Genomic DNA, 8,991 nt, shown 5'->3' with positions numbered 1-8,991 from the left:
CTTAAATATAAAATGATCTGTAGTCAGCTCAGCAGGTTTAATCGTTTGGTGTACTGCTGTTACACTTTTATTACACATTATCTCAAACTTATCAGGTTTTCTTAGGAGGATTAGTTTTACCTGATTTAAATCTAAGAAAATCACTGCAAAAACCTGTTGAGGACAGACACTCAGAGTCGGCACTCATTCAGTTTTATTGTCAAAGCTACAAGATTCAGTGTTCAGCGCAGTATGTTAATGAGTTTTCATCAACTTTTACTCCTCCTTTACAGTTTGACCATCTTCGGCACTGCAGCACTAATACAAGTTTTTTGTCTCTGATCTTTATAATTCCTACTTTATAAATAAAGCTAAACTTGTTTCTTATGCTGCATAATTCAGTTTAGTATTTCTCTCATCTAGCTGACAACAGCTAACAGAAGTACTTGGTTTAGGTAAAGGGTGGAGCCTGGGTGAAGCATACAGACTGCATACATGAGGCCCACTTGACCACTTGTGTATTATCTGCACTATTCCTATAGGAGGTCATTATATAGGTTATATTAAAAAGTTTGCAGATTGAGGCTATTTAATGTCTGCTCTGTTTGTGTTGGGGAATAACAACAAAAAGTCAGATTGTAGTTGTTGTGTGCAAAAGGCAAGACTCTCAACTTGCCCCAAGACGTGTGCTTACATATACCTGGTACATTAAATGATATATGAGAATGTTTTTAGGCCAAAGTCCACCCATGTTTTAGGTGTAAAGGCTGCAGGAAGAGGCCTGCTGAAAGTAAAACATTCAAAATTAAACAAGCATCGTCATCTAGATGGAAAAAGCCTTTTTAAATTTTGAATATCCACCAAGCCTTCTCTCCGTTGTCCCACACACCATCAAACCGTTTAACTCCTCGCTGGAGGGGAGAGGGAGGGGACACAGGGGGGGAAAAGAGGGCGGGAACAACTGAGCTGTAGTGCCTTTTTCACTGTGCAATATTTATGAGATTTTTAAATATCCAACAGTGCAATAGACACACAATAGTTGAAATGTGCAATTCCCTTGTATTCTTATTCCTGTTTATTCTATTATCCCTATTATATACTCTGTATTTATATATGTGTGTATATGGTTATTCCTGCTCACATTCTGCAACTTCTGTTGGTGCTGTGCTACTGGAAACTGAATTTCCTGGAGGAACCCACCCGAGGGATAAATAAAGTTTCATCTAATCTAATCTAAGATGCCTGTGAAATGTTATTTTGGCACAACAAAACAGAAATCTTAACAGACGAGCTGTAAGACTGATGTGAAGAAGTTCATTTGTTCCTGGATGGCTTTTGATTATGCACTGATTCAGTTCAAAACAGTGGCTCCACTCTAAACCACATTCATTGTTTTGGATCGGGTTCGCACATTCACAGAGACCTGGCTGGTGTGGCTCTGAGTTTAAAGGTCACAATAAACCTTATTTTACTTTTTCTTTCAGATCTCCCACAGTTTTGGACCTAATGCCTACGTTTGGGTGAAATCTGGACCGCATCTTTCTGCGATGATGTCAGAGTCTGATCCTGACTCAGTAACTGAAACTGATTTTACCAGTAAACTGAATTTGTCTCGGATACAAGTGAACAGCCAGGAAGGAGGAGCCATTTGTTCAGAATGAAGCGGGTTGAAGTGTTAATATTTTATTTCTTACTGATTGTTTGGTGCGTCCGGCCTGTCGACGGTGACTTTCTGGTCTCAGATGTTACCCATGATGATGATGCCCACCCCAACACCCTCACAGAAACCGAGGCCGATGCACCGGACAGGAATATCCAAACAAACAGGGACATACGGGACACGAGCATGGAGACAAACTGGGACGAGCCAGATATGAGAAAGGACCACTATGAGGATGCTGACTGGCATCCTCTTACCTCCTTTACGGAAACGCTTACCGACCTGACCCCTGACGCCCCACTGGTGATACGCAATGACAACACTGGCGCTGAAGATAGCACCAACCAAACCTTCAACCAGACTGTCAGCAATTCATCAGCGTCAGAGTGCGGCGAGTTCAGCAGTCAGCTGATGTCTAACGGACAATGCCGACTGACGGCAACACTTCCTCCTGTAGGAAATTCTCAAAAACGCTGCCCAGACATGTTCCGGTGTACAGACGACGTCTCCTATTGGCTCCATGAGAACGAAAACAGAAAGGAGCAGCTGGAAGAGCTGAAAGAGACGATGTCAGGGCTCCAGGAGGAGCTGAGGAACCACCGGCATCGAGTCAAGGCCCTGGAGATGCAGGTAGACTTCCTGCTGTCTACTCCACGTTCATGAAATGTCGTGTTGAACTTTGTAAAGAACAGATTTGTATTTTGAGACACGTGGGCTTAAAAAAGAGTGTGTTGTCATATCTCCAAAGCAAAGAAATAAATTCTGATTCAAGAAATCAGTTTGAGTGAAAAAAGTACAGTTAGTCTCTAGTAGTGTGATTACTTATAATTAGTGCTGAAGAAAAGAGAAAAATAAATCCTCCAAACACAGAGAAGAACAACATATGCACGATTAAAGTGAACAAAGTGAAACAGGAAACGCATGTTTTAATCTTTGGAGTTTCAAAAAGAAAAGAAATTAAATAAAGTGAAATAAAAAAGATTTTTATCTAAATTGGTGGAGAACATTACTCATGCAGGTAAATACAATGCTCTCCTTTATCTCGCTATATCTCTCTGTCTTGACACTCACTAAGTCCTCATTAACCCTGAACGCTAACAGGATTAGCTGCAGGCCGGGGTCCTACATTATTCTCAGTCTGCCCAACCCACAATGGATCCTTGCAGGCTTCTAAAACTAATAAATAATCAATTAAAACAAATAATATTATGTACCTGTAAAACCAAGTTTCAACATTAAGTTCGGTCACAGAGGCATTTGGACTTTACGTTTCTGCCAAACCTTCCTCCTCAGTCTAGAGCTCAGTAGCAGCTGAAGTGGTTAACTTTTTGTCTAAGGAAACATGTAGATATTAAACAGCAGTGGTCTGAGCACCGAGCCCTGTGGAACACCTGGTAAAACAGAGGTCAGCTGACAGGAGGAATTACTCTTTAAATTGTGTTACTGTTCATCTTAGAGATCAGCTGACCCCACTTTTATTAAGCAGAGGGCTATATTTAGTTACTGTTGTTCCCATTATAAAAACATTCACAATAAAATGATGATACGTTGGCTTTTTATAACACACAAATGAAGCAAGCTGAAGTTGACTAAAAGGTAACTAGCTTCCTCCATCTCAGCTTCTTTTTACTTTCTATTTGCTTTTTTCAGGGATTTATTTGACTAACCTCACTATGACCACACAGTAAGGTGAATCTTCTCTCATTGCACTGCTCAGGGTGAAGAAAGTGTTAACTTAAACTCAACCTTTCACCAGCGGCTGCGTTCTCTGGAGCGCCGTCACGCCGAGGCCGACACGCTGCTCCACGTGCACGCGGCGCTGCTGTACGAGCTGCAGGTGCAGCTCCGAAACCTGTCGGCAACCGCGCGCCACATGAGTCACAACACGGGCTGCAAGGTCAACGTGATCAGGACTGCGCCACCGCTCGGCATGCGAGACACACTGCCGCCAGGTGCACCAGCAGCAAACGCAGTGATGAATTGTGGGATATTTGATGTTTCACAGTACATTTTAACTTTGTCCGTCTCCCTTCAGATGTACAGCCCCTGTCTTTCTGTCCATCAGACTGTGCGTCTCTGTATCACAACGGTGTCCGTCGTTCTGGTGTTTACACCATTGTCCTGTCACCAGGCACCGCCCGGCCGGTCTACTGCGACATGGAGACCGAGGGTGAGACAGCTGGTGTGTTAGTTCCTGCAATACTAGTGCCAGTAATGGAAACACTCAGATACTACACACACTTTACACAATTCTATGTGTGTGTGTGTGTGTGTGTGTGTGTGTGTGCACTAGGTGGAGGCTGGACAGTGTTGCAGCGGCGCCGTGATGGGTCAGTGAGCTTCAACCGTGGATGGTCTGAGTACCGTGATGGCTTTGGCGAGCCGCGAGGTGAACACTGGCTGGGGAACCAGCACCTGCACCGGCTGTCTAACCAGGGCCACTACAGCCTCCGCATTGACCTGCAGGACTGGAGCCACGCCCACAAACATGCTCTGTACCACACTTTCAGGTAAACAGACACAAATAGAAGAATGAAAGGTGGTAAATGCACAGGAACTGGACAGTTACTTACTCAGTAAGAGAGATGCTCTTAACGATGGTTAATGAAGACCTGTGGTGAAGTCTGTCTGATTTTCACTGTCTTGTTGTTTTTAAACAGGAAGTGATGAAAACTGAAGAACTGAGGGATGCTCCATGCTCAAATAATAGGGACTTGCTGATGTCACTGCAGGCTCGCCCTAAAGCAAACCTGCCTTATACTCCTTTTTGGCACTAACGAGGAGCATCACTTACAAAAATAAGATCCTACTGTATTCAATAAGAGCGGTTTATGATTTATGGTTTGGAGTCAGCGGCACTAACAAATAGGCAGGAGGCTGAGCTGGACGTAGGAGATATGAAGATCTTAAGATTTTCACTGGGAGTGACTTGGATGGACGGGATTAGAAATAAGTTCATCAGAGGGACAGGTCATGCTGAAGGGTTGGAGAAAAAGCTTGGAGTGGTGAGACTGAGATGGTTTGAGCCTGTGCAGAGGAGGAATAGAGGATATACTGGATGTTGAATATGGAGCTGCCAGGCAGGAGGAAAGGAGAAGCGCACAGAGGAGATGCATGAGTGTAGTGTTGGAGGATACTGGGGACAGGGTGAGATGGAGGCAGGTAGTCTGCTGTGGTTACCCCTAAAGAGAGCAGCTGAAAGAAGATTAAACAATACATAAAACCTCAAACTGAAAGTGCATGGTAGATCTGTTCTGTTTTAGATTTCTACACACCCAGACACCTTTGTGCTGCCAGAAGAGACTGCCCCCTGCTGGTTAAAGAATGAAGGTGTACGTCCGCACTGGCTTCTCTTTGCAGACCCAGAACTATATTCAGATTTACAGACTATATTCAGAGCTGCATTTAACGAAAACTGTCACATGCAATAAAAACTGAAAAGGCACTAATGTTTCCACCTTGTGGTTTTCATCTACCTTATTATAAACAGTAGTAGCTGTTTGGCACAGTACAACAGGAGTAAATCATCAGCCAACCTTGAATAGTTTTGATTTGATCATTTTCCTCTCGCTGCAGAATCGAGGATGAGGACAACCAGTACCGCCTGCATGTGTCCGGTTTCAGCGGGACAGCGGAGGATTCGTTCGGCTGGTATCATGACCTGCAGGGTTTCAGCACACCAGACACGGGCAACATCTGTGCTGAGATCAGCCACGCTGGCTGGTGGTTCCACCAGTGTTTCTATGCTAACCTCAACGGTGTCTACTACAAGGTAAGTTCTAGTCCTACAAAGTTGTTTTTCTGCCAGAAATTGTGAGAATAACAGTAAATTTGTATGAAATAAAAGAAACAATGGTTTGATGGTGAAATTAGACTGATGCTTCCACGTGTCTCCATCAGGGGGGGCACTACTCTCTGAAAGCTCAGAACTTGCTGGGGCCAGATGGCATTGTTTGGTTCTCCTGGAAGGATTCAGACTTCTACTCTCTGAAGGCGGTCACCATGATGGCACGACCACATAACTTCAGGCCACGCCTGTCGCCATAGAAACACTCTCAATGACACTGAAGGATTCTGCAGCAGCAAAGATGATTTTTGAAAACATTTTTCTAGAAAGTGACTGGTGATTCTGCACAGGCTGTTTTAAAAGTCATTGATCACTGAAATGTAAGCTGATTCAGATATTTCTTCCAAACTAACTGCACAAATAACTGCCCAATGAGCAGCACTTGAGCTGAGCAACTAAGAGCTTCCAGAAGTAACTGTACCAGGATCAATTATGTACTGCAAATATTCCCCCAAAAATGCATCGTTTCCTTCTGTATAACTTTTTGCTTTTTTTAAACATAAATGATGAATAAAACTGATTATTTTTGAGCTGTTTGCAGGGATTTCTCAGTCATAAAATGCTTGCTTAAAGATTTTCTTAACCACACCAAGTGCCCTGAAATCACTTTAAATTCAAACTGACACACCACTGGACTTGAACCTGAGACGCACAGTCAACTCAGAAAGTAGTGAAAGCTCCACGTTGTTGGTTTGGGGGAATTTAAAGGATGAAGATTTCCTGAAACATGAGCAGCAGCTGGTACAGAAACCAACTGGTGACACTTGATTTCACAGCTAACATCAGTAACCCACAGGTCCACAAACTATTACCATTTCTGTTATCAAGCAAATTAAATAGCACATGTTAATGAGCGTGTTCACAGGGTTCCTACAGCTTCGGGAATTTTTTCTCTAGGCCAGTTTAACAAGAACCAAGGACACGTGTCTGTGGCCATCAACGGTAACACCACAGATTTGTGGGCAATCATTTTAAGTGACAGTGCGGTCACTCTCAGAGTTTGAGAACAGCTTAGGATTCAGTTTGGTTTTTTAAACATTAATGACATTTAAGGTCATACTCTCCCGATAACGACTAGAATGCCTTTCAACGCTTTAATGATCTACAAAAACTCTGCTTGTCTCAACATGTAAAAGTGAACTGTGAGCCTTTTATATTTTGTTAAATTAAATGTTAAGCAACATTTATTTTAAGGCACTGCTCTGACTGTCACTTTGTTTACTCCTGAAACATGTAAAATGATCTGGTCGATCAGACCTTCAGGTACACCTAATAAACGTCTGACAAACCAAAACGTTTCAGCTGCAGTAAAACACACAGTCAGTTTTAATACACATATTTATTAGAACAGGAATTAACTGGTACATCTACAGGACTTCTTAGTCACTCTGAATTCACAAAGGCTGTTTTTCTTAATTAATGCAACCTGCACCGGTGAACTCCTTTAGAAACGACTCTGTACAGACAGATGGTAATGACGGGTCAGCCTGTCTTCATGCTGTTGTTGTGAGATTTTCTTCAGGTTGCAGGAACGAGCAGGCCCACGTGAAAAAGATCCTTTATGTGGGGCGCTCCCTGGGACGGGTGACGAACTGCCACCACAGAGGGGGGAGGTCGCCCTCTTTGCGGGCAGGAGGGAGAGCTTCGGACTTCGGTCCAACAGCAGGGGTCTCAGCCTCTAGTTGGGCAACCTGGAAGTAAAAGGAAGGAAATGGTGACCTGAAGTTTCCAGTCCAACAAAAGCACTCTGGTGCCACCTACTGGAGTTGGTCATCAACAGGGACCCTTACATTCAGTTCCAGCTCCATGTTCTCAGCATTGGGCTCTGCTTGTATAGCTTTGCATGACTTACAGTTCAAAATAATTCCTATTTATCTTATACAGGCCTTAGATCATCCTGTCTAAAACAAGCCATTTATCTCCAGCCATCAAGTTTCTTAACCATTTATCCAATCAGGTTTGCAGAGGGGCTGGAACTTATCCCAGATGTCATAGGGTGAGAGACAAGCCTATCACAGGGCTAACACCGAGAGACAGACTCATATTCACACCTACAGCCAATTTAAAATCACCAATTAACCTAGTTAACCAATCAACTCAGCTCTCGTTAAGCTGTGACCAAGTCTAGGATTATCTGCTCTCAATGACGTCATACGAATCCAAGAGTAGAAAACCAAGAGGAGTCTAAAAGCTGAGCTATATGGAACAGTAAACAAGGAGTAGCACCTTTCTTGTCATTGGCAAAGGAGACCAGGTTAAACAAGGAGGTCAAAAGTAATGCTGGCATGTAAATGTTTGCTGCCCACCTCTTTCTCCCAGCTCTGCATCCTCAGTTTCTTCCACTGCTCTCTCTTGGAGAAATAATCAGGATACATGGCCTTCTCTGAGGGGTGCCAGTGGTCCAGCACCCACTCTGGGACCTACAGAGACAAAGCAGAGCTCACAGACACGTCTCTATCCAACATTAGGACAGCCAGCGTTTTCACTTCAAGTTTCTAACATCAAATGTTTTCCTGTAATTGTTCCCAGTTAGTTCAAACAGATCAGAAGTTGGGTCCAGAAAAAAGAAAGTTAGATGCAGTACGAAATAATGTCATGGTTGCTCTGTTTTACCTTGTAGCACTCGTATCTCTCATATGAGGTCCCCCCAGGAGAGTCGGGGAAGATGTAGGGCTGAGGATGTTGGTTGGTCCAGAATTCCTCCTCTCCTGCCTTTAGCATCATGGTGGCCTTCACCATGTCCTTCTCAGTCTTGTTTTCATCAAAGCGAGCCCGCAGTAAGCAGGCATAGAAACGGTACTTGTCTCTATAATGACAAAACAACAGCCAGACCTCAAGAGAGACCACCAACATGTTTGAAGCAACTACATGACATCAAGAGAAAAAAAGTGTTAAAATATAAGCATGTGTATATTTTATACTAACAGAAACATTACATATGAATTTTATCTATAAAAATAGACAATAAGACTTTTCTTAAAACTTAATATCATCAGTGCAAAACATCTTAAAAACAAACTCTAAAGAAGGAAAATGAACAATTTTCTCTTTACTTTTTCTAAAATGAAAATATATATTATTGTTCTTGCAATCAACATAAATAACATCTCAAGCCTTCAATCCTCATTAGAAAGACTATGCTGACGTGGGTAACATGGTGATTCACGTTAAAACCCTGATACTGATTCTTCTGTCCATCTCTTTTCATAATGTGAAGCTCCTGCAGGCAGGTTATATTTCTAAACAAGCACAAAACTCTAATAATAATTTAAATACTGGCTGACTACTAGTGTAATATTAAATCTGTAATGTGGAGCACGAGTTTGACCAATGGATTGGTGTGGCGTCAGCAGTAATGTGTGTGTTGTATGAGGCTGGGATGGTAAAGAGAGCAGAAAGGACAACTTTTGAATTTACCAGTCTGAGCCCCAGACCTCACCGATGGTAATGAAATCTGACAGACAAGGTATGCTCTCAAATGCATGAGGCTGAAACTAGTTTCCTC

General features: G+C 42.8%; 2 protein-coding genes across 3 annotated transcripts in view; one reads left to right on the top strand and one right to left on the bottom strand.

Moving 5' to 3' along the window:
- The first annotated feature begins 1,293 nt into the window (after positions 1 to 1,293).
- Positions 1,294 to 6,447, top strand: LOC102204175 (angiopoietin-related protein 7-like). 2 transcript variants are annotated; one of them, XM_005752044.1, is made up of 6 exons: positions 1,294 to 2,269; positions 3,357 to 3,621; positions 3,705 to 3,809; positions 3,933 to 4,149; positions 5,216 to 5,411; positions 5,540 to 6,447. In XM_005752044.1, exons 1-6 carry the CDS (start codon positions 1,637 to 1,639, stop codon positions 5,684 to 5,686), a joined length of 1,563 nt encoding a protein of 520 aa, XP_005752101.1. In that variant the 5' UTR covers positions 1,294 to 1,636; the 3' UTR covers positions 5,687 to 6,447. The 2 variants fall into 2 exon arrangements, with proteins under 2 accessions (XP_005752101.1, XP_005752100.1); XM_005752043.2 differs by having other exon boundaries at positions 1,295 to 2,269; positions 3,357 to 3,591; positions 3,675 to 3,809.
- Positions 6,448 to 6,806: 359 nt separating this feature from the next.
- ndufb9 (NADH:ubiquinone oxidoreductase subunit B9) overlaps positions 6,807 to 8,991 on the bottom strand; it is a 3,106-nt gene continuing 921 nt past the window's right edge. Inside the window, exons 2-4 of the mRNA XM_005752041.1 lie at positions 8,100 to 8,292; positions 7,793 to 7,906; positions 6,807 to 7,177 (exon numbers count right to left, since the gene is read on the bottom strand). Of these exons, the coding sequence (XP_005752098.1) occupies positions 7,046 to 7,177; positions 7,793 to 7,906; positions 8,100 to 8,292 (439 nt within the window). The 3' untranslated portion in view covers positions 6,807 to 7,045. The remainder of the gene's footprint in view (positions 7,178 to 7,792; positions 7,907 to 8,099; positions 8,293 to 8,991) is intronic.

The sequence above is a fragment of the Pundamilia nyererei genome, unplaced genomic scaffold, assembly GCF_000239375.1.
Source record: "Pundamilia nyererei isolate P.nyererei 1_Seehausen unplaced genomic scaffold, PunNye1.0 scaffold00340, whole genome shotgun sequence".
NCBI lineage: Eukaryota > Metazoa > Chordata > Actinopteri > Cichliformes > Cichlidae > Pundamilia > Pundamilia nyererei.
The sequence above is the reverse complement of the archived record's forward strand: the minus strand, read 5'-3'. Positions and strand labels throughout refer to the sequence as shown.

Excerpts from the sequence above, each read along its gene's own strand:
- LOC102204175 (XM_005752044.1), top strand. The coding sequence starts at position 1,637 with ATGAAGCGGGTTGAAGTGTTAATATTTTATTTCTTACTGATTGTTTGG. Across the intron at positions 3,810-3,932 it reads CTGCGACATGGAGACCGAGG|GTGGAGGCTGGACAGTGTTG; the intron begins GTGAGACAGCTG and ends TGTGTGCACTAG. Across the intron at positions 4,150-5,215 it reads GCTCTGTACCACACTTTCAG|AATCGAGGATGAGGACAACC; the intron begins GTAAACAGACAC and ends CTCTCGCTGCAG.